Below are 26,121 nucleotides of genomic sequence, written 5' to 3'. Positions count from 1 at the left end.
CGTTTGTATTGGTAAAATATCGCAGCAAATATATTTTTATTCTTCAAGATCATTGATCGGTGCAATCGAGAGCCCGGGCTAAGCTGATCCGTATGACCGAGAGTCTACTGATTTAGTATTTATTAATCAAGCTTTATTAGGAAAACTAGGTATTTTTGTTCGAAAAAACGGAACATATGCTGTCACAAAATTTAATAATTTAATTTTCCTTAATAAACACACTAAAATACACAAAATATTAAAAACTTATGACCCCTCGGCGGAGTGCGCCCCCCAAGCATTTCACTCACGAGCTGCCACGGCACGTATATCTCTTATTCACGTCCTTAATCTGTTCCACGTAGTCTATTCGTGGTGTTCCTTTTCCATTCCTGCCATCCAGTTTTACCTCGACTCCATCAGGCATTGATGTCTCATGACAGTGGCGTGACAGTGGCGTGGCGACAGGGAGGGGAGAGAGGGAATAGATCCTCCTTCAAAGCCTCAGAGAAACATATATAAAATATTTAGAACTCATGGACATCAAATTACTCTCATCGGGATTGAAGGACGAAGGATTATTAAAGGCAAAAGACTGACGAAAATGTATTTTATTTGAGTACCCTGGTAAAAATCGAACACTTGCCTGAGCGTAGAGGTAGCGTCAACGGAGAGTTCCATACGTTCCGTGTGGCTTCACTGCTCCCGGTTCACTCTCCGAGATTCCTGAAACCCAAACACGCTTCCGTAACTCCTCCGCGGGAGTGCACGGAGAGTACGTCTCAGTTCCACTGACGTTTCCTCTGTCTCCTATATTGGTCGTTTTGCATTGTTGCTATGAAGTTATGCTTAAAATAAATAAACAGTGATTCGGGCCGGAACGACAAAAGAGAGCATATTGCGTTGAATTCAGTGTGTTATTTAGCTCTTTTATTTTAATGGAGCTATTACAACCCCCCAAAGAAAGCTTAAGTATGTATTAGAAGAATTTATTCTTAACAGTATATAGTTGCATTCATATCTTTCCTTGTAGAGTATATCTTTCGGTCTAATCTTTCCTTCGCCAAGATTCGCCGAATTCATTAACCGCATGATGGGAGGTACACCTTGGTAGGGGTATACTGCACTGAATCTGCATACAAAAGTATCCAAACTGCAGAAGAGGACAGGACTTGGGCTACTTCCCTCTTAGTTGGTGTCTTTGGGGAGGAAGATGGAAAAAAGATGAGGGTTTACCCAAGGAAAAAAGGATTGACCCATTCACCTTGACCTTCTTGACAATTGCCAAAGGTATTTAAATATCCGTGAAATTAACGTCAGCTTCAACATATGATATTGTGATCACTTAGTTCTCACTATTCTCCTATCATTTGAACCGCCAATCTAATACATATGATGACATTTAAATTACTAGCTGTGTACAGAGAGAGACTGATTAAGATGGGCAAACACGAAGAGCAGGAGGCGAAGAAGTTGCCCAGTTATTTGTCCGATCGCTCACTTGACCTCAGCGGTCCAAGAGGTATGGCAATGACCTCAGCCATTAGACAGCAGGACCAAGGACATGGCAATGGGTCTAAGCAGAGGTAAATTGATACTTCTTTCCTTTTTCTGTCTTTTTTATAATGGGAGTCCAGCCCTGTATCTCATTTCAATCTTCTAAATAGCTTATTCTTTTTTAAATTAACAGTGGAGATCCTAACAGAGGCCAGGAGCTCCATATAGTTATTGATGAGGGAATAGATGCATTTGAGAATATAACAGAAATTCCTGAAAATGCAGGTTGGATGGAACCGTATGAACAATTTGTTTCCATGTGAATTTAAATGTTGTAAATATAGCCTGGTGTATATAAAATACATGTAATGTAATGTAATAATGTGTGTTTAATGTAATGTTGCAATAAATATATTTATTCTGTTTTGATGAGCTTAATGGATATCTTTGAATTGGAAAGAATTTAATGTTCCTATTGCATTAGCATATGCATTTAATTAAAGGCCAAACGTAACAAACCTACGCTCCAGATTTGCTTCCCATTTTTCATACTTTACTTCAATATGAAGAGAAAAACTCATGTAATCAAGTCAGTATTTTACCATTGAATCTTGTCGTTTGCAGATGTGATATAGGTAGGTTATTCATTGCACAATCCAGGTAAAGGCTTTTTTATTTGGATAAGGTATTTAGAGTATACATTTCATCCATTCCTTTACCTTATTTGCCCCAATACAGTTTTTCTGGTATGAAGTTATGTTTGTGCTAAGTTGGGGCACTACCATTTTATTTATTGGACTTGTTTGATATAATTATCATTGTCATGAGCTTATGGAAGATTTGAACTGAAAAAAACCTTGCTTTCACTGGTAATTCAGTTTTATTTTACAATAATTCTCCTTCGCTATGAGGCCAGGGTATTTTTTTTAATCATTAAAATAGAATAGAATTAAACTCATATTTGCCTTAAAATTATTTATTTTCTTAGCACTCTACCTGTAAGGGAAGATAGAGCAGTAAAGAATAAAAGGTTGATCATTATGATGCGTGTTAGTAATTTTCTTTACAGTAATGGCCAACACTTCATGTTAAAATCAAAATTAGTTAACGTTTCAGTTTGACAGTAAAGTGTATATAATTGATGAAAGAACGTGTGTAAATGTATCACCTGAGGAGGGAGGGGAGTGTCAATGACCTCCACTAGGCAAGAAACACTTCCAGAATGCGCACGCTTTGTTATTGCAGATGTTACCTTCGATTGCTGTGTTGTCGTTGTTTCTTTGGTTTTTTAAACAGATCTCAACTTAATTCTCTCGTCAATTCATAGTTTGACAACTATTTATATATTATATTTCACGTCCTTCTTAATCTGTTCCACGTAGTCTATTCGTGGTCTTCCTTTTCCATTCCTGCCATCCTGTTGTACCTCGACTCCATCAGTCATTGATGTCTCATGACGGTGGCGTGGCGACAGGGAGGGGAGGGAGGGAATAGATCCTCCTTCAAACCCTCAGAGAAACATATATAAAATATTTAAAACTCATGGAGATCCAATTACTCTCGTCGGGATTGAAAGACGAAGGATTAATAAAGGCAAGACATTGACGAAAATATATTTTATTGGAGTAATTAATTTACATGGATTTATTTCAATTTTATTTGGGTTGAACAATTGTCGTGTTCCGCCGTTTCTTCAGCGCATTCCATGCCGAGCCCAGGAGGCCGCGCTTTCGGCTCGTTATCCTGTTTAATGTGGGGATTCCCCTTCCGGTCCCCTTCGGTTCCGGTCAGGCCTATACCACGCACCCCCGAGGTCAGAGTAGGGCCGTGACCCTCCTCTGGCCCCGTTCATTCTCACTCACTCCACAGCTTGCTGACTGAGGTACCCATGGCCTCCTTTAATACTTGTATTAAAGAAGGTCATGCAGGAACCACTCGTGGAAGATGTCATCCATCGAGAAGTCACCTCCAGCCATCAGGCTGCGCTCGAAAGACCCATGGCCCCTCTCAACCAGCGGCTGAAAGTGGTAATAGGACTCCGAGCCCTCACCGCGGCCATCGTGGGGGACAGGTAGAAGCTCCTCCTCTCCTTCGTCTTCTATGTCCCCCAGGTAGCCTTCCTCCGAGATTTCGCTGGACGTATCCTGCGAAATCTCGGAGGGATCCTCTCCCTCCGCAACTCCCTCCATCACTGCTTCAGCCAGGACCGTCACCTCCTCCTCCGTCTCCTCCTCCTCCTGGCGTCCGCAGCAGCAAAGAACGCAGCCCATTATATCTCTTAGCTATGGCTTAAAGACAGCAAGTCCACAACTAAGCAGCTATTAAGGCCAAATGAGGAACCCGAGAAGTGGTCTCCATGGAACTCCCATTGTTGCTCAGCGCCAGAGCCTTGAACATCTCATCCATGGTAACGAATGAAGGGTACTTGAAATCAATTGTTACCTCCGACGTGATTGAGATTTTAGGGTAATCATAACATTAATAAAGTTGAAAAGAGACATGGTATAGAACAGTAATTAATCCTTTGAATCGAAAATTATTTCGATTTCAAATTGAAATCCCTCGTTTTTATTGATTTTTTAAATTTATTCTCATGTGAGAAATCAGAAGCTGGTTCAATTTAACTTTGAATGAAGTTATATCAATTACTATTGCTAGCAGGGGAAATTAACCAAAAAGGAGTGGTTTGATTACTCCCATATTATATTTTTAAATATAGCGAGGTGGAAATTGTCGCATTACCTCGCAAAACAAAGAGTTGTTATACCTACTTCGACATTGAAGTGCAGTAGTCCAAACGTCCTTCCCCAACCTGATTAATTCATATTGGAACATGTAGAGCTGCTTCCGCATAGATATTGGATTTCCCCCAGTGACGCACCGACATCATTGTAGGCTTTGAACACTGCTCAATGTAGGCCCTACCCACAATCTGAAATTTATCCCATTCACTTTTTAAAGTCAGAGAAAACTGGAAAAAAATTTGTAAGTATAAACTGGTGGTGCGACCTGGGGAAGTTCCGCTGTGCTATAAGTTCTATTTTCATTATATGTGAATTTAGATCAATAAATATGTAGGTTATTAAAGACAGTTCTAGGACCGGATAATAACTAAAGGTGAATTTTTGAGAAAAATAGAATGACATTGAAGTGCAGTAGTCCATACGATCGCTTCGGTAAACAGAGAAAATTTAATTGAAATTAATAGTTAGGAATAAATAAGTGAGTAGTTTAACATTAAATTTAATAATTTAAATTAAAAAAATTATCTGAAAAAATAAACTCGGTCACTTATTGTTCCTTATTACTTCGAAAAAAAGTTTTTCTGTAAATAAAATATTTAGCTTTCCAAACGTATCAGCTGTATGACCGTTGGGCTATTTATTAATGTTTGTTTAGCTGCCTAACACCCGACCGTCTTTTTCCCGCCCCTCGAGCTATCGCGTTGCGTGAAATGCGCGTGCAAAGGCGCTCAGTGGGCTGAAATCGAAAAAAGCTGCCCAAAAATGATTTTTTTTCACTTTTTAAATTGGAAAAAACTATTATATTTCCAAATTATAGAATCATCAATGACCACATCACTGAATTAATTTTATTTTTAACTCATTTTTTCAAAGCAGGAGAGGTATAACAATTTAATGAAAAATGATCTCAAAATTTTTTTCCCATTTTTTCAAAAAATTGACTTAAGTTTTTTGCTACTGTTGCGTTATGTTTTAATATGCCTAAATTAATATCATTCTATAATAATAATGAAAATTTTAACAATCATTTTGGGTGAAAGTTTTTATTCTTGCGATAATTTTTAAAACCTTTATTTAAACAAATAAAATGTCCTATTTTTCGTGTATTTATAACATAATGTAGAGAAAAACTTTATGTATTTCACTTTGCTTCACGAAGTGTTTGGCTCCACATTTTAAAATAAAGTGTCAACTTTAGTTATCAATTGAAAAATCCTGCCCCAATTCGCCACCGCGCCTCTCCTATCAAGTTATGTGCGTGAATGTCCAACCGCCCGACGCGGTGGTTAGATGCGAACATTTGTTCAGACTTCGCTGTAGTCAAGGATAATTCGCTAAAATTGAGACGAAATGAAAGTAGTCTACACTTACGTATACTGCATACATTTAGCATGCCATTTTAGTCTTATTGTTTTAATTTTTCCAAGGGCACATAACGATTTCCTTCATAAGACATATGATGGACTCAACGATTGCGCATGAAAGTCAGATTCTTGTCTCGGTTAGTGGGCGGCAGCAAAACATTACATGTTAATTCTTCGAAAACCCAATTCTAACCACTATAAACTCACATATTCTGCTATCCCTACTCTCCAAGGCCTTATGTAGCTGCCATGAGCTCAAACGCTGAAAAGGGGACACGTGCGGCGGAGCGCCGCACAGTGGTCCCAAATCGAAAAAAAACTGGCCCTAAGTCATGTTTTCGACTTTTAAAGTGGAAGTTTTGAATTAGGTATTCGGATTCTACAGGATATGGCCTACAATATTTCGTACCTGATAGGCTTGTGTGATCTTTATGTTGACTTGTGTAACCCGTCAAACATGGGCATGTTCAGCCTAAAACGCCCGAGGCGTAGAAATAGTCGATTTTAGGGTAATTCAACTTAATAAATGACTCTTTCAACATAATGGGATTCATCTGTCAATTTTAATTCGATAAGTTTGCATATTTCTTCACAATATCATAGTATTTTTTGTTCGTTTCAGAATTGCTTATATAAATATTTAATTATTTATAAAGTTAGCTATTTTTGGGCCTATTTTCAGTCAAATGTGTCGATATAGTTTTGTGCTCCTCCGTGCTCCTCAAAGATTCCTATGCAGGATCCTTGGGAAGAGTATGTACAACAAGAGGGAGAAAATAAATCTTGCCTATACTTGCATATCCGACATGTAGAGGGTTTTAAGTTGACCGGTGCACCGCTCCTTTGAGGGCGGCCTGCGGAAGACCGAATGGCATTATCGCTAAAATATTTTTTTATCGTTGGTCGAACCCGCATGGTGTATACTTAGCATAATTCTACATTCTGTAAGATTACATACATCAAGTGCTTCACGCCTATCTTATGCACACTTCTCAATTGTGCACTCACCTTCAAATATTCATGAAAACAATGAGGGCCGGTTTTCATGCTCTTAATGAGAAAAATTATGTGTGATCAAAAGCAACTACTTAAGTAACTATGCGAGAACCTTACAGTTCCTCATATTTTTATAGAGAATATTTCCCTTACATGCTGCACAGCGTTGTCAGCACATTATTCCGAAATAAGGTCTAGCGTTAAGAGAAATAAATGCTTCATAATGCCATGAATTGTTCACAGGATCATTTAATCAGCCCATAGACGTAGATAGGATGGAATTCGGAGGGGAAAATTCCTCTAAACCCACCAGGGGTGCGTGCATCTTGCAAGTGCATTTTTTCTCATATAATAACGGAATGAGGATGACCGCCTCCCTCATCAGATTCATTGTATGGATGTGGTGAATATTTCCCACTCAGTTTTATTTAATGAATTTCTTAGTGAACAAGTGCTTTGCTCCTAACTGTGTTAAAACGGCTAACTCGAGAAACTTCTCCTGTCCAGATAATTAAAGCACTTGGTTTGCCAATGTTTGGCATGCAAATTTCAGGATACGCCGGAAACTCAGAGGCAAGTCTATATAAGCTTGAATGTCTTTTATTCAATGTCAACTCATTATTTCTGGTTTATTATTGGTTAAAAATAGACAATTTTTAAAAATCGCATTCATCGTTTCAGCCGTAAGTACACCTGTTAAATTTGATTTATGGGTGCCGCAAATGTTTTCGTACCTTGCGGTGTACAATAAAAATACAGAGAGAAAAGAATATTCATAAGCGAAGAAGAAGGAATATGTCGTGGAATATTTGGAAACAAGATTTCGACAGAATAAAATCAAACATACCAAAAATATTCTGACGCGTTTTACGCGAAGAATGTTTTCCCGAAATACCTGAGAAAATGGAATCAAAGCTCGAGGACAGATGTGCATTTCAAAGAGACGTTCAAAAGCTGGCTGCAGAGGGAAATGAAATTCCCTTCAGAAGTATATCAATATCTCCCTCTCACATCTAGTGAGTGTAATTGACTACCGTGCATATGCAGTCGGCGAATATATGCAGTGTGTAAAAATAATCATTCTTTAATTTCAATCATCATATTTTTTAAAGTGGAGTTTTAATTCAGGATTTCATTTCAGATAAGATGAAATTACGTGTAAATATAAAATTATAGTCAATAAGTAAGAAATATTGGAATCGTTTCCATAAGTTTAAAAAATCTAAAAACAAATGCTTCATGTGCATGAAATGTAATTATTTATGTGATTTGCAATTTTAACGACAGGTATCGATGAAAGACTTATCCATAAACCTTCAGTGATATTAAAATCTCTATCCTGCGGCGATGAGATAAATAATGAAGCCTTCAGCCAGTATTGCATGGAAATAGCTGAGCTGTACATCGCTTATGGTTGGTATTATATGCTACTCATGGTACATAAAGTGCTGATACGAGGAACAGCAATTTCCAAAGAATCCTTTCTTACATTTGAAGTTTTAACGGAGGAAGCATTGGAGGCCAGGAACATAGACATGAGGAAATTCCGAGAGCAGCGTACAAGAATATCCTCAAGAATGTTAAATTATGAAGACATCTTTCGAAGACTCCTTTAAATATCTGAATCATACATTTTGATTACAACAGGAGTTACAAAACAACAAGGTCAGCCTATCAGGTGAGGTGAAAATTGACTAATTTTAAGTGATTTGCAGAGCGACAATGGGTCCGATGGGGTGACATCGGAAGACGATTCTTAAAATTCGTTTTTTGAGATACCTACATGGAAGCGATTTTAATGCCATTCGATCATTGATTTCCTCAATTTTCTTAATATCAGTCATTTTATTTCATCTAATGTGACTTATCAAATACATGGAAGACAAAACTGAGTGAGTGTGAGTATTTTTTTCCGATTTTGGTATCTCACTGACAATGCCGATGGTCGCGGGTTCCAATCTCACCAATTTGATGTCGTAAATTCTGTAATGGGTTTTAACTACAATTAATACATCTTTTACATTAAAATTATACAGTTTTAAGCTCTCCATGAACACCAAGTTATCGCCAATCGCAATGACATCTATATCGAGATTTTCTAAAAATTGTTTAAATAATAACAGCTCAAAAAATGTTAACATGAAGAGATATCGTAAAAGTAATGCCAAAATAAGATTCAGACGATCAAAATCAATAAGGGACTTCCACTTTTGTTGCTATTTTAGGTAAAATTACGACGTTATTAATTTTGGTCAGCTTTTTTCGATTTGGGACCACTGTGCGCCGCCGCGGCGGGCACTACCACGGCCGTCTTTAAACAGGCCGGAGGGATGATATTTGGCAACAACGCGGAGGAGGCCTGTTTATTATTTGTTTATCATTCTACGACAGTGGACTCGTGGTGAATAAGATACTCGGCATGACTCGTTTGAAGTTAATTTTCTTCCTCTAAACCCTATTTTTTCAGGAGATGACGTTAGAAGATTCATTTTTTAACCTATAATATTAGCTGTAGTCGAAGGTAAGTTATTTATTAGTAAGTTAAAGCGTTGGAAGATGATGAGCTCATACTCAATCAGTTCGACCTCCTGGAAACTATGAGCAAACCAATATTAATCACTGCCGAGGAATATTCGGGTCTCAATTACGTGTGTGGGTATGCTGTCAGGAAGGCATTGCAGCACTTAACCATTGGTGTATGTGCATGTTCATGTATTTCAAATGAGGGTAGTGAAGATGCCTATTTCAAAGACTTTACACGGCACACAGAATTGCGCAATCTCACGTACGTGCGAAGGCGCAATCAAAATTGCGTCGTGTAAAGCGGTGAATTGCTAGAACACATGCGTGGACGCGAGACGACAAAATAGCCCATGTTCTATTTTCGTTAGAACAGGGGCTATTTTGCCGTCTCTACTTACTACTTCCTCGGCACCACAGCCCGGTATGGGCATTGGCCTCCGTCAAGACGCCTGTCCATTTTCTCCTATCCTGCACTTTCTCCCACTATCTGACAATCCTCATAGCTTTCGTGTCTTCTTCCACATCCTGCATCCATCTTTTCCTCGGTCTTCCTCTTTTTCTCTTTCCATCCATATTTCCATGTAGAATCTTCTTAGGCATCCTTTCTTCACTCATTCTTTCAACATGACCTAGCCAAGCCAGCCGTTGGGTCTTCACAAATCTCACTATGTCTTCGCCTCGGATAATATTTTCTATTTCCTTGTTTGTTCTTATCCTCCAAGTTACCCCATCTGTCACGGGACCATATATCTTTCGCAAAATCTTCCGTTCAAATATCCGCAGAGCTTGCTCGTTTCCAGCGGAGATGCTCCACGTTTCTGCTCCATATGTCACGACCGGTCTGATAAGTGTCTTATAGATCTTGAATTTCATCTCCTTAGATAGAAGAGTTGACTTCAGGAGCTTAATATTAGCAAAGTAAGCCCTATTTCCAGCAATTATCCTCTTGTTGATCTCTTCTGTCATTGAGTTCTTACAATTTAAATTAGTACGGAGGTAGCTGAAATATTTTACATTTTAAAAGTTGTACTGCCCAAATGTAACGTTTTGAGTCCATCTTCTGTCTTCCGTGGTCGACATTTTCATGTATTTCGTTTTTCTCTCATTGATTCTGAGCCCTATATTTTTACTCTTCTGTTCTAAGATTTTGCATATTTCTTTCAGAGAATCCATATTCCGTGCCATTAGAACTGTCGTCGGCATAGGCGCATGCCTGAGTAGATTTATGCACAATTGTCCCCTCTAACCCCAGTTCTTTCATGGCTTAATGTAGACACAGATTAAATAGTACTGCTGATAGAGAATCTCCTTGTCTTACTACAGCTGTTATCTTAAAGGCTTCACTAGTCTTGCCCCCGATTTAGCTTGAGATCCTTCCATAGTCATTTACCAACTTAATTAGTTTTTTTGGTATTCCAAGTCCCTCCAATGCCTTCAACATTTTTCTTCTATTGACACTATCAAAAGCTTGCTGGAAGTCAATGAAAAGCATATGTAGGTCAATGTTGTACTCATATCATTTCTCCATGCATTGTCTCATTACAAAGATTTGGTCGGTTGTTCCTCTTCCCGGCCTGAAGCCACATTGATATTCACCAAGGATTACTTCAGCATACGTGTTAAGTCTCCTCTGCAGTATACAAGAAAGTATCTCGTAAGAGACATTTAGTAATGTGATTCCCCTATAGTTGCTGCATTGCAATTTATCTCCCTTCTTGAATATAGGGCAAATTAAACCAATCTTCCATTTCTCAGGCATCTCTTCTTTCTCCCATATTTCACATATCAGTCTATGTAGGTTCTTTGTTAAATTTTTTCCTCCATACTTGATTAACTCCGATGTAATTTGATCTTCCCCTGGAGCTCTCCCATTCCGCTGCCGTTTTAACGACTCCTTCACCTCCTCAATTGATGGCCTACTGATGCTGGTGTCCACCCTCATGTTCAACATTTCTCCATCCTCCTCATCCTCCTCATCTATCTCATTGACATTCAGCAATTCCTTAAAGTACTCGGCCCATCTTCCCATTACTTCGTCCTCTGTTCCAACCAACCTCCTATTCTTATCCTTACATGCGTTTGTTCTTGGTTGAAATTTATTTGTCTTCCGTTTGATTGCCTGGTATAACTTTCTACTTTCATTTTGTGTGTTCAGTTCCTCAATCTTTTCCACATACCCTTTTAAGTACTGTTTTTCCTTTTTTCGTAGTATTTTATTTGCTTGTCTTCTGCTTTCTTTATATCTTTCGACATTTTGTCGTGTCTCTTTCTGGATGGTGTTCCTTCGATCTATATTCTTCCTTTCCATAGCTTTTCTGCACTCATTATCAAACGATTCTTCATTCCCTGTTCTCTTTCTTTCTCCTATGGTCTCATTTGCAGCCTCTTCCATAGCCTTCTTTATATTAAGCCATTTTCTATCTACCGAGTCATTTACTTTCAGGTTCTCTGCTCCTTCTTCTAGTTTCTTACCCAGGATTTCCTGGTATTGGGCTAGAATTTTGCCATCTCGCATCTGTTCTAGCAATTCACCGCTTTACACGACGCAATTTTGATTACGCCTTCGCACGTACGTCAGATTGCGCAATTCCGTGTACCGTGTAAAACGGACTTATTTCTCCATGTATGTCTATAATAAGTGTTGGTCTTCATGCATTGGCCGTTATGCTGTGTTATGACGCTTATCTAGCGTTAAAGAAGTTCTGTATTCGTTTCATAACTGTCCCTGTGTAGAAATGCCGCCTATTGATTTATTGCCTCGATCTTTGGAAGGGTTCTTTGCACTGTTGAGTATCGCTTACCTTCGACATCCGCACAAACGTTTTCTACGATGTGGCTCGCACGGGGTTTTCCACAAATGCTTCTTTCCAATTGGTTAAAAACTATTCTCTTTCACGATTTGACCGAGAAAATTAGTCAGTTTGTCTTCGTGAGTGCGAAAGGATGTAAGTGCTTGTGCTATGGAAGCGAAGAACAGGGTTTATTTTCCCTATAACGTGAAATTTCAGCGCAGAGGCCAAACTACCACTGGTGAAGGATATCTCGGAACGTTAAAAAGGTACGTTTTCCAAGTAAAATATCTCTGTGATCGTGTGAATTATTCAGGGAATTATGATCTAATTTCGCTTTCCTTTCCCGGTGATTTAGATTTAGTTCTTGCGAAAATGAGATTTCCAAAAACACATGAAGCTCCTCCCCCTTGACTAGAGGACAAATTTTTTGCAACTGTAAGCTCCCAATAACTTCAGCAGAAATTTTAGGAACCTACCTTCTACCGATTCTACCCTCCGAGTGACCAACATTATTTTCTATTTTTCTCAAAAATTCACCTTTAATTATTATTATCCGGTCCTTAACTGTCTTTAATTACCTACATATTTAATGATCTTAATTCAAATATCATTATAATAGAACTTATAGCACAGCGGAACTTCCCCAGGTCGCACCTCCAGTTTATACTTCCAAATTGTTCTCCAGCATTCTCTGTAGTAAAAGGAATGGGATAAATTTCAGATAGTGGGTATAGGGCCTATATTGAGCAGTGTCCCAAGCCTACAATGATGTCGGTGCGTCACTGGGGGAAATCCAATATCTATGCGGAAGCAGCTCTAAATGTTCCAATATGAATTAATCAGGTTGGGGAAGGACGTATGGACTACTGCACTTCAATATCGAAGTAGGTATTACAACTCTTTGTTTTGCGAGGTAATGCGACAATTTCCACCTCGCTATATTTTAAAATATAATATGTAAGTAATCAAACCACTTCTTTATGGTTACTTTCCCCTGCTAGCAATAATAATTGATATAACTTCATTCAAAGTTATTTTGAACCAGCTTCTGATTTCTCACATGAGAATAAATTTAAAAAATCAATAAAAACGAGGGATTTCAATTTGAAATCGAAATAATTTTCGATTCAAAGGATTAATTACTGTTCTATACCATGTCTCTTTTCAACTTTATTAATGTTATGATTACCCTAAAATCTCAATCACGTCGGAGGTAACAATTGATTTCAAGTACCCTTCATTCGTTACCATGGATGAGATGTTCAAGGCTCTGGCGCTGAGCAACAATGGGAGTTCCATGGAGACCACTTCTCGGGTTCCTCATTTGGCCTTAATAGCTGCTTAGTTGTGGACTTGCTGTCTTTAAGCCATAGCTAAGAGATATAATGGGCTGCGTTCTTTGCTGCTGCGGACGCCAGGAGGAGGAGGAGACGGAGGAGGAGGTGACGGTCCTGGCTGAAGCAGTGATGGAGGGAGTTGCGGAGGGAGAGGATCCCTCCGAGATTTCGCAGGATACGTCCAGCGAAATCTCGGAGGAAGGCTACCTGGGGGACATAGAAGACGAAGGAGAGGAGGAGCTTCTACCTGTCCCCCACGATGGCCGCGGTGAGGGCTCGGAGTCCTATTACCACTTTCAGCCGCTGGTTGAGAGGGGCCATGGGTCTTTCGAGCGCAGCCTGATGGCTGGAGGTGACTTCTCGATGGATGACATCTTCCACGAGTGGTTCCTGCATGACCTTCTTTAATACAAGTATTAAAGGAGGCCATGGGTACCTCAGTCAGCAAGCTGTGGAGTGAGTGAGAATGAACGGGGCCAGAGGAGGGTCACGGCCCTACTCTGACCTCGGGGGTGCGTGGTATAGGCCTGACCGGAACCGAAGGGGACCGGAAGGGGAATCCCCACATTAAACAGGATAACGAGCCGAAAGCGCGGCCTCCTGGGCTCGGCATGGAATGCGCTGAAGAAACGGCGGAACACGACAATTGTTCAACCCAAATAAAATTGAAATAAATCCATGTAAATTAATTACTCCAAAAAATATATTTTCGTCAATGTCTTGCCTTTATTAATCCTTCGTCCTTCAATCCCGACGAGAGTAATTGGATGTCCAAGAGTTTTAAATATTTTATATATGTTTCTCTGAGGGTTTGAAGGAGGATCTATTCCCTCCCTCCCCTCCCTGTCGCCACGCCACCGTCATGAGACATCAATGACTGATGGAGTCGAGGTACAACTGGATGGCAGGAATGGAAAAGGAAGACCACGAATAGACTACGTGGAACAGATTAAGAAGGACGTGAAATATAATATATAAATAGTTGTCAAACTATGAATTGACGAGAGAATTAAGTTGAGATCTGTTTAAAAAACCAAAGAAACAACGACAACACAGCAATCGAAGGTAACATCTGCAATAACAAAGCGTGCGCATTCTGGAAGTGTTTCTTGCCTAGTGGAGGTCATTGACACTCCCCTCCCTCCTCAGGTGATACAAGTGTCATTGCTACCTAAATCATTTGCAATTATTCTATTGATTTGACAAATAACGCATTATGATTGCAAACACGAAAAAGATGTCTATTGCGGTCGTATACGCGCAAAAAATGTAGGCGCTGAAACGCAAAGTTACGTATTATCGTTTGTATTGGTAAAATATCGCAGCAAATATATTTTTATTCTTCAAGATCATTGATCGGTACAATCGGGTGTCCGGGCTAAGCTGATCCGTATGACCGAGAGTCTACTGATTTAGTATTTATTAATCAAGCTTTATTAGGTAAACTAGGTATTTTTGTTGAAAAAACGGAACATATAGTATCCCAAAGTTTAATACCTAAATTGACTTAAAAAACTTACTTAAATACACAAAACATTAAAAATTTATGACCCCTCGGTGGAGTGCGCCTCCCCCCCCCTCCCCCAGGACTTGACTCACGAGCCGCCACTTCCGCCATGAGCGACACCTATGCTTTGCTGACAGGTCCCGTTCAATGATTTTCGGAGGCCCATTTGGTTTGGCTGTTTGGGTGAATATGTTTTCAGGGAAGAGATTATTGGTAGGGTTATTCACTTCCTTTTCGACTGTGTTTTTTACGTGTCATCATCATGAAGAATGCCATTCGTCTTGCTCCTACCCTTCGGCCTATCTGGCATGGGTGGACCTACCGGGAGAAATTGAGAGGTTTGAGTAGTATGGTAAGCAGAGGATAGTGTGGTGCTGAAATGCCCTGAAAACAATGTTGTTCGGCTCTTTTATATCCTGTTGTATATGCAACCATTCACTCACGTGTGCCAGTGGTTTTGTCTAGCATTTGTGTGAGTGATTGACTACTATTTAGGATGATGTTTCCCACAGTCTTGCCACCTTGACAAATCGCAGTGCTGTGCTGCAAGATGAAGTAAATTTCCGCATTCTGTTACGGTATGTGTCAGCAATAAACATCCTCTTCTGCGTTGACATTCTTACTAAAATTGCTACTAATCCACTTAGCTAACAATACCAGTAGCTCAATGGTAGTGGGGTAGCTCAAGTCTTTCAGAGTCGCTAATCTGGATTTTTCATACCTTTACTTGCATATCCCAGCATAATCCCTTAAACCCTGAACATTCTGAATTTATTCAATTGCTCTATTTAGTGTCAACTGCCACATTCCTCATTTAAAAAATTCAACTCAGAGATTTACTGAGACAATCCTTACAGATATTTTTGTGAAATAACCCCCATGTAGGGACATACTTTTATTCAATAAATATTTGATTATAAGTTACATTACATATCACTCTGTATAAAAACTTTTCAATCAAATTGACAGAATTCTTTCACCTCTCAACAATCACAAAGTATTTTTATTAGGTACAAAAGAATAGTACTATCTACACGTTATTTTCTGACAGTTAATTGTGCAAAATGTTAACATCATCGTCTTATGTTAAGAAATGCAATTTTTCGTATCTCAGGAATGATTTTGATTGACACTCTGGATAAAGTAATGGATTTAAACTCTACCATAGGGAATGCTGTTTTTTCATCTGCCTTCCACATCAGTAGACCAGATATAATTGTTATTGTTATTTGTACGTAGAATTCATTGCAAAATACTACTCATTCAAGAATTGGAAGAGAATCAAATGTGCATGGGGAGATTAGAGTGAATAAACATTCTATACTCACCCAGCACAGCTGGTCAGCTGTCAAAAAATCCTCCAGTAGTATCAAGTGATGCACACCCATTGTATGGAGTCTTTCTCTTGTAGAGGGAATGATCCAGTAATGAACCAACTCTATTACACAGGGGTAGATGCAATATGAGTTCCCATTTAAGGACAAACATTTTACGATTTTGAGTCACAGGAGGATAAGCAGTCGGGATCCAGTTGTCAAATTTTGTGTGAGATTGGACATGCTCAACCAATGGACTTCAGCTCAACAAGATGATGGCAATTGATGTGAGGGCCTTTACTCTGGCTGTGTGAATAATGGTTGGATAAAGTCATACAAAACATACAAAATAATGGTTGAAATTGTTACTGATCCACTTTTGTACCCAATCAGTTCACTCGTATACATATTTTCATTTAATATAATTGTTTCAACTCTCTCTCGTAGGATACTTTGTTTTAAAGATACCCATTTGATCTGATAAGGGTATGCAAACATTGATCATGTTGGGAAATGCAAGCCAAATTTTAACCCTCAATCTTGAGGAGATAACATCTACTATTTCTTATCTGCCAGTGTTCAAAAACCATGTAATGAATTTACCTCTTGAAAAAGCCTATTAATGCATTTCAGATTTCATGGCATCTAAGTGTGAATGCTGTCATACTTAAACTTATTTTATTTTACTGAGTCCTGTTATGTTTTTATTTTTTTGTATCTTAACCAATGCTGTTTGTCATCTTTGTGTGTGGTTTTTTCTTTTGACAATTTCTATGTTATTTGCTAACCAGCAGAAATAAAATCATTATATGTAATAATTATTATAACATCCTTAGATAATTAAATACTTTCACTTAACAAATATAAAGTATGAAATATATTTAGAAACTTTGTTAGCATGGGAAAACTGAAAGTGGATTGGCTATGATAGTATGTATCATGTTTTGAGTAAGGAGTAGATATTGCAGATATTCCGGTTAGATCCTCTCATTGCTCAAAATGCAGTATCGTACATATACGCTCACTGGGTGGCATTTTTTAAGCATAGGCTTGGAGGGGAGGAATAACCCCCAAACTGCCCCTTAGCTCTCTGAGTGTGCCCCAAATGCAGCGGACTCCCCCATACACACATTTAGAATATTACAAAATTAGGATACTAGATAAAGCATAACTTTTCCTTTTCTTCCTTTATTGATGTAGTCTGATTTGGTTTTGGTGGCCTCGCGATGAGGTCATTTTCCATTAAAGCTCTCTACTACATCATCAATCTACATTTTTACAAGATGCCATGAAGGCTAGTACTACAGACAATTCAGACACATACCCAAATTCAAAATTCATTTAAATCATTCAGGTAATGAAATGGAAGGTCAGCTACATTAAAGAAAAAATCTTCCTTGTTCAACCAATCTCTATCTACTTGCAAATATAAATATAGCAGAAGTTATAGCCCACTTTTCATGAGTTGGTGACATCTGTATAGTGTTGCAGCTTCAATTTTCTACTCTCTGTAGCAGGTATGTATGTACCACTCTTTAACCATTTCCACCCATAGTCTTGGTGATTTATTTAATAAATTTTACCACAAAAATCCCTAAAAATATAAGTAGTATTTTTTACATTCCCCTTCCTCCAATCACCCGATGTTATGGGTTGTGTACCCCTGCTTAACTGTGATTTCTGATCCTTACTTAAAGGCAATACACTAAGACTTGTTTATATGGTGATACACCTATAGAGTGCAAAGTGCCTCTTTCAATGAGACCCATTTGATCTTGCGATTTCTTGCTGATTAGTTTGCTTAAAGTAATGAAATATTACTTTTAATATTAATACTGGAAGATATGAATGTTTTAGCCCCCCCTTTATAATTACCATGGACATTTTGGGAAAAAAGGGGGGGACTATATTCAGAAAAAATACCTGCGGTACTTTTAATTTGATCTAATGTTGGCATAAATTGCTGATTAGAACTTATTCCTAATCAAACTTCTGAGGGCATCCACATATCATCGTATACCCTATTGGAAATTTCTTATAAGTCTTACAGAAATTCTTATAAGAATTCTGTAAGACTTATAGATATCTATAAGTCTTACAGAATTCTGATAGGATTCTATAAGTCTTACAGAATTCTTATAGGATTCTATAAGTCTTACAGAAATTCTTATAGGATTCTATAAGTCTTACAGAAATTCTTATAAGAACTTTGCATTTCTTATATGTAGCATTCTATAAGAATGTTGCGCAGGTCACATAACTTTCAGGTTTTTATCCGGCATGCATTTAAGTCACCATAACTTATGTTGGCAATTTATAATTATTTAAGAAATTCTTATAAGATTTTTTTGGAAATAATGTATAACTCTTTGTTAAGTAAGTTCTGCTAATTTATTGGCGTTTTCAGCATGGTATTTGACATAAATGGTTCCAAGAAGTTGAGGCTTCTTCTTATGAGACTTGTTAATATATATCCCTAAGAGCACACGAAAAATTGTACACTTATAAAATCTGTCTGTTTCGAGTCTATAGATTACTTAACCGATGGAAGTTTGATATGGGCCATGAATAAGCACGATGTATACTACGATTGCATACGTTGCAGGATACTGTTCACATGGTTCCCTAGCAACCTAACAACCAAAACTTGTTTGGTTGTTAGGTTGCTAGGGATTGCTTTTATGTGTTAATCATTCACTATGTCTTTGTGATAGCAGTTTAATAAAATAAGTCGTGTGCTTCTAACCAAAATAAGGCATTGACCTCATTTGGTAAGTATTACAAAACTGGCATTCCTAAAATTATGTTACCTTAAACAGATAGTTTCGTGGAATTTTAAACTTTTCATCATTAATTTAGATAGATCGATATGTATATTTTTTTCAGATTGTGGCATATCTAGTATCAGTGGAAGTTTTAATGAAAACAGTGTTTCAATGGACAAAGTGAGTGATTATTAGACCTCTCTGAAGAGAATGAGATTGAATTTGTATGAGTAAACCTAAATAACATCTGCACAGTTATTATTTTATGGAAAATACATCAACTATTATACTCAATCAGTGTTTCTGTGATTCCTATTAATATCCCTAAATCTTGCACTTATTGTTAGCCATATTCTACGTATCCTTTTCTCCAAAATGGCATCAAATTCCATTTTGCTTTGCTTATTTCTTTCATTATCTATCCAAATCTGCATGTAGAGGTCTCATTCTCTCTGGTATCTTAAAAAAACATTGCTCATATGCATTTTATTTATCAAATTTTACTCTTCCTTCCCATATAATTTCTTGAAGTACCTATCTCCAGTGGAACTTGAATTTTATTTCATTTGCTTCTTCAATTTTCCAGGTTAAATCATATTCCATATTGCAATTCCTGTATCTTTAATTGCGTAATGATTGCCAAAGTTGTATTCAATTATCAGTCCATCATTGGAGGCTATCGTTGGTTTCATTGATTTTAGTTTCTTTTAGCATGTGGGGACATTAACCCTATACAGAACCCATGCCCTGAAAGACCTCTATGGTACCTCGCCTTGTCTGGCCAGCCAGGTGAACTTTACAGAGCTTCAATGTCCTTTTTGATGTACACTGATGATAGACATCTACATTTGGTTCATGGGAAATCATTAGGTTTGCTGTATAAGATATAGGCGTCTACATTTGGATTAAATTAGGTATAATGCTAACTTTATACTCTCAGTAGGGATGTAAATCTTATGTAGCTTTTTATAGGAGTTTGCGCAAGTGTTTTAAGCATGTTGATATGATATTTATAATAAATATTTCCATCAGAAAATTTGTTATAAATAACATCTTGTAACTGATAGTTAGAAGAAATTTTCTTATAAGAAAAATTCTTATAAGAAATTTTCTTATAAGAAATTGCCCAATTTCTGATAAGAAATTTTCTTATAGAAAAATTCTTATAAGAAATTTTCTTATAAGAAAAATTCTTATAAGAAATTTTCTTATAAGAAATATGTCCAATTTCTGATAAGAAATTTTCTTATAAGAAATTTCCAATAGGGTATTGCCTCGTCAAACTTTTTCGAAGAGTCTGTATCATCATAAATGTCTTGAGGGATGGTGATATTTGCACTGAAGGCTGAGTCTATGTCATTGTGGATGGCATCATCTTCTGCTCTCCTTTGGACTATTCGATTCTCATTCTGTGCACCTCGGAGACTTCCTGACTATCCTTGGAGCGATGCACAAATAAGATCCACATCTTCATATGTGCTTGTGTTGTCCTCATCTGGGTTTGTTGTGTCTGAGCTTCTAATGTTGCTTGATGAACCACTTCGTTTGTTTATGGCTGTTACCCACTGCTCCATATCATTTGGTGAGCTTGCTATGAACTGTTGTGGAATAAATAGTAATGGCTTCATTACATTACGTGCAACTCTTTTTTCTATGATTAATATTTTCATCCATACATTTATTCCTTTACACTTCCCCATTGTGTTATAGCATGCTTCAAATTTTCAAACACATAAAAAGAAAAAAGAAAGCACATAATGGCTTTGCTTCCTCATAAATATTTTGGTAATTCATGTGCCTCTGAAATTTAGAAAAGCCTTTCACATAATTCACTAACTCTTCGTTAACCTTGTGGTATTCTATTACAAGTTTTTCCTGGAAGTAGGTACACAATAACTTATACCATTTTTTTTATTTATATAAGAGCGCAATCCGGGTTTTTAATGAATAATCATCATCATCAGGCGCTAATTATGATTTGTTTATCTTATTGTTACCTAGTTACTTGATGAATTTTAAAACGGACGCCAGAATAGGGGAAAAGGATGGACAGTACTCTTATAAATGAATATCTTTACCCATTCTTTTCCCCTATTCTGGCGTCCGTTTTAAAATTCATCAAGTAACTAGGTAACAATCATAAGATAAACAAATCATAATTAGCGCCTGATGATGATGATTATTCATTGAAACCCGGGTCGCGCTCTTATATAAATAAATGAAGTGGTATAAGTTATTGTGTATATCCAGGAAAAACTTTCACATAATGCTTTTTTAGGAACTGAACTTTTTGGGAGATTTTAATGATCGCCAACCCTAAGCAGGGAAAATCCCCTGGATGGCAGCCAAGGATTCAAACATTATAAACCACCACAAAGGCTATTGCCAAGTTCTACAAGCAAACAGGTGTTGGGCATTGTGCAATCATCTGGGTGGATAGGTGTATGTATTACAAAGGAAAGGAAGAATTCCTTTTGTTTTCCTTACCATTCTTCCCTTCAATAAATGTGATGGACTATGTATTTTGGGCAAAAACAAATACATATTAATTTTAGTTGAGAGTTAGTTTTTTACACAGCTTCCCAAGCCGAAAGAAGAGTACGTGTATTGCTTTTAGCTCCTCAGTTTGTATGTTTGTATGCATTATTTCTCAACCGTTGTGGTCAAATGGTTCCACAGATTTTAATAAACAAACTATTGTTGGAAGTTTTAAATTAACGATAATAACATGGGGCATGTTTATCAAAATTTAATTTCTTGTTCACACCAGGAGTGACATTCATCTCCTCAACCACTGCACCATTTTATGTGAACAAACAATGAATCGTTCGACTCCTTATGTTTCTGTAAGATTTTTAGGCTGTATGTTAATAAAGTATCACTTCCGGTTTATATCAGAAGTAGCAAGTATTCATTAACCACAGCACCATTGTAAGTGAGAAAAATATTGTTTTACTCCTTACATTTTATAGACTTCATCGGCTAAGGGTATCGAGTGTATCACTTCCAAATTAGACCAGAAAATTTTTTTTACCATGAAGTTGACCATTTTTCAACAAAGCTGTCATTGCTGTAACTGTTTCACAATATATGTATGTTGTTGTATTAGGATGAAGAGCTAACTAATACATAGTCTTAAAATTAAAATAGAGCCTTTTATTTAGTTTCTGTTAATAATTCCATGTCATTTGACATTTGAAGCAACTTTCCACAGAAGAGTACTTGGTACAATCTAATGGTCTAATTTGTTTCTACTATGACAAAAATAGAACACAACTTTTGATGCAAAAAACAGAGACTGAATAACATTGAATTATAAAAAATGCAACTGCTGCAGCAAAACTTTGAGCTAAAATCTCTTGATAATAATGTACAAAAACATGGAAAAAATCCTTTTAACTTTCAGTTTGCTAAACTCAGAAAAAATATGAAATCATATATATATGTACACTATGAAAATTCTCCAAATTTAATAAATAAATCATTGTTGTCCATTGTGCATGTATGCGAGAGTAAAAAATAAAATGCTTCCAAAGGCTTTTTCCAGTTTTGACCGGATGTGGACCTGTGGACCACATGCTTATGAATTGCATGAAGGGAAATACTTCACTATTGCTTCACATGTTATATATTACACAGAATTTTAGCACTGATGAATGATTGGCAGTCATGCTTTTTTATCCTTTTGAATTTTCCCATTTCTAACTCCTAAATAGATAATAAATTTTTTCGTGATATCTGAAATTTTGTGTAGGAAACAGACATGGCAGCATTAATAGTTTTCATCCAAGAAAATGATAATTGTTTACCTGCAGTTTTTTATTTGCTGGGCAAATGACTTCAAAGCACAATGGCTTTTTCTTGGAATCCCTCACAGCATTGGGTGCGGATTTGGCTGTGTATCCATCTATGCAGATCCAACTCCGAGGTTGAGCTTCTCTTTCATTGCGGTAGAAATACAGCTTATTGGCATGGAGGGCAGCCCAAAAATTTCTCAGCTGATCCATGAACATGAAGCGATCTTTTCGCTGCAGAGGTCCATACTTTTGTGCCATGGCCCTGAAATATTATGTTGCGGAACTTTTTTTCATATTATGTGTGAGTCATACCAAGGGTTTAATAACCATGAGCTGGCTTAAAATGTGTGTACCTGAAATGAAACCTAGGGCACAAACTCAACTGCTTCACTACTGAATCAAAAAAAATGCTTTCTGATATGAGAGCATATTGTTATAAAAATTCAATATTGTCATGTACCATCACAGGTACAACTTGGTACTTGCCTTTCATGTCTGATGATGCCAGCATACTTTTATTATGAGATAAACATAAAATGAAAATAATAATAGATCTTTTACGGTATATAAAATAACGAATAGGATGTGGTACCCTCTTGTTCCATTGTACAGGATACACCAATTTTACATGAAATGACTTGCTAGCAAATTATTTACGATGGAATAATATGAATGAGTCATGAAGAATGCCATAAGTTTTCTTTTGAACATGGACATTTTTTTCAATCACACGGGAGTTACACTCACACATTATCTCTAAAGAGTTTTCGGAATAATAATAAAAACATGTGCTGCAGAACATAACTAGAATTTTTTGCCCTTGAACATGTACGTACAAGGAAGGGGAAAAATACAAATTTTTTAAGAAGGGCAATATGGATCCCTGCGGAATACATTGCACTTAAGTCTTACAGGTTTTTTTATATCTTAAATATATTATCAAATTCAATCATTTAAATTGCCGGCCTCGGTGGCGGCAGGGTAAAGTCCTCATCTTGCAAACCTAAGGTCGTGGGTTCGAGTCCTGCCTGGGTAGGTTGAACCTATCCAGGACATGGGTGTTGGTGTACAATTAAATGTAATGAAAACCCTGATGTAAAGGCCAAAGAGTACTGTTTTTGGTAGTGCGGCAATGAATACATAAATAAAAATATCATGAGCATTGGGCAATGGGGGCCCAGAAAGAATATTAAAATAATACAAGAGTAAAACTCACCATAGTAAACTGAGATCAACACTTACTTATGGATGGCTGAACGGATCAGATGAAAAAGAACACTGAGCTGATATTAACAAGTTGTTCAAACGATTGTTTCACAGAGTTAAGTTATGCCTCTCACATGTTAACCCTTTCACGCTGGACTTCAGGTGGAGCCGATGGCTATTTTCAAACGCATAACACCTGACGTCGGGTATAGCTGTCGCAGATTTTTCAAAGCAGACGAATGGACGTCGGCTCTGGGTGACGCGAGGGAAGGGAAGTGGCCGCTGAGGTAGCAATTGTCAGATGCATTCAGGCTTGCCCTGAGACCCGGCTTAGCGAGTCCTTAAGGCCACTCTTCGGCACATCACGTCCAACCCTCCCACTCATTTGTGACCATCCATCCTCACTGCAGGAATCCGTTGCGAAGTGGTTATTTCTTCAGTTTTTTCAATGATATATTTTATTGTATTCTACAATTTTTTTATACTCTGAAATGAATTCTTCGTTTTGTTCTGTGCATAAGCAATTTTTAACGAAATTTTTGTGTTTAAATTTAAAATAAAAATGGATTCTAACGTCACTACATGGAGATGTTCTTGAAAAATGGCAAGCCAAGAAGAACTATTCTTTCCTGAGCATCAAAAACCATACCATTTTTCACGATAATCATGAGCCAGATAAAAAATGGTGCCTTCACCAAAGGATGAGTTGCTGACGATACTGAGGAAACATGGATATAAATGCCTTTCATTTTTAGTTTACATATTTTGTTACAAATGACCGAGTAGTATCTGACACACAGCACTTTAGACTCAAATATCTACATCGACTTCTTGCAGGGACAGTAAGTACCTACTGTAGAAGACTGCAAAGTACATTCTAAAATAAAAGAGGGCATTGCAAGTGAGAAGGGGACTTGTGTTTTTAAGAATAAAACTGTTTTCTTAATCGATTCTTGTTGTGATGATTAATTGCCTGACATCATTCTTGAATTATTTTCTTCCCATTGAGAGCTAGTGAAATGAAATGTGATAAATATTTTGCATGAGAAACACCTTTTCTTCCCTACCACTACATTATTTTTGTGAGTTGAAATATGTTTGGATTCATTAGTATATATGTATAGGGAAGCCACCTCATGCACCATATATTTGCCAAAATCATTTAACCTTGAATCTTTAAATGTTAATGGGAGGCAGTTGACATCTATTTAGCCCAGGGTGCCAAGTAGCCTTGGTGCACCACTGTATGGAGTATATTTTTACTTACTTCAGTTCTGATGCTGAGTGTGGATATATATCAGCAAGATTTAGGTTATCTTCACCCAAATCTTTGTTTCCAGGTAAAAACAGGCCACCTCCATTCTCATATTCCACCAGTGGCGGCTGGTGGTAATTTATCAAGGGTGTGCATTAGAGCAGATATAGGATGATTTAATTATATTATGTTAATCCTAATCCATGAGCGTCATATTTCGTCGTAATAGAATACATAGCTAGCAAAACATATCACTGGTACACTCTACCCTTAAAATTGCATGAACAGAAATAATATTAGCATGTATGAAAATAATTATTCTCAACACACCTTTACAAGTGACGGTAGTTGAAATTCATTCTCTTTTCCTTACACCCTATGAGGAAGTAGTGTAGAAAACGGCTATACAGATGGCTCTGTAGATGGACTAGGATCCTGGGCGCAGGTAGTGTAGGTGGCGGCTACACCACTACACTACCTGCTAGTCAGTCACCAAAAACATGCGCGTGCGCATTTGCATGGTTTTGAGTCTGCTCCCATCGCCCCTTTGAACAGCACATTGCCCCCCGGTTACCTCGTCCCGCTAGAGCTCCCTCAAGCGATCGCACAGACCGAAAATGCACCCGGCATGATGCCACGGGATCGCACACTTGTAGAGTGGTGAATTCGAAAAAGAGATAGCTGTAGCGTTCGGAGGCTCATGTTTCTTGCATATGCAGACAGTACTTTTATCCTTCGCATTGAAAGGAATAGTTTTCTTTTATAATTTATTCATCTTTGGGTGTGCACTTGCTAACATGCGTATACGCACGCGCCGCCACTGTAATCCACCGGTTCGATCATGCTGGAAGTCTCACATTCTTTCTCACCAAGTGAAGATCCTGAGTCATTGAATGAGTCATCTTTTCAAAGATGTGGAATGAGGAAAAAATAAAACATTACCAGCTTCTCTAAAGATAACCTGAGAGCTTGTTTTTGTAATCCATACACCCTAGAAAAGTTACTGTGCCGCACAGAAGATAAAATACTGCCCTTCCCTTCCA

The 26,121-nt window shown here is 37.6% G+C and overlaps 1 protein-coding gene and 1 long non-coding RNA gene across 2 annotated transcripts; one reads left to right on the top strand and one right to left on the bottom strand.

Moving 5' to 3' along the window:
• The first annotated feature begins 859 nt into the window (after positions 1 to 859).
• On the top strand, positions 860 to 1,843 carry LOC124166009. The gene is made up of 4 exons (XR_006866377.1): positions 860 to 951; positions 1,048 to 1,269; positions 1,394 to 1,565; positions 1,670 to 1,843. It is a non-coding gene; the product is annotated as an uncharacterized LOC124166009 (long non-coding RNA).
• An 18,251-nt stretch (positions 1,844 to 20,094) lies between these two features.
• Positions 20,095 to 22,971, bottom strand: LOC124166080 (src kinase-associated phosphoprotein 2-A-like). Its single transcript, XM_046543697.1, has 2 exons — positions 22,630 to 22,971; positions 20,095 to 20,418 (listed from the first exon to the last, which is right to left on the bottom strand). The coding sequence occupies exons 1-2, from the start codon at positions 22,873 to 22,875 to the stop codon at positions 20,254 to 20,256; spliced, it is 411 nt and encodes a 136-aa protein (XP_046399653.1). The 5' UTR covers positions 22,876 to 22,971; the 3' UTR covers positions 20,095 to 20,253.
• Between the last annotated feature and the right edge of the window lie 3,150 nt (positions 22,972 to 26,121).

Source organism: Ischnura elegans, chromosome 9 (genome assembly GCF_921293095.1).
Source record: "Ischnura elegans chromosome 9, ioIscEleg1.1, whole genome shotgun sequence".
Lineage (NCBI taxonomy): Eukaryota > Metazoa > Arthropoda > Insecta > Odonata > Coenagrionidae > Ischnura > Ischnura elegans.
This window is presented reverse-complemented; position numbering and strand designations above follow the sequence as displayed.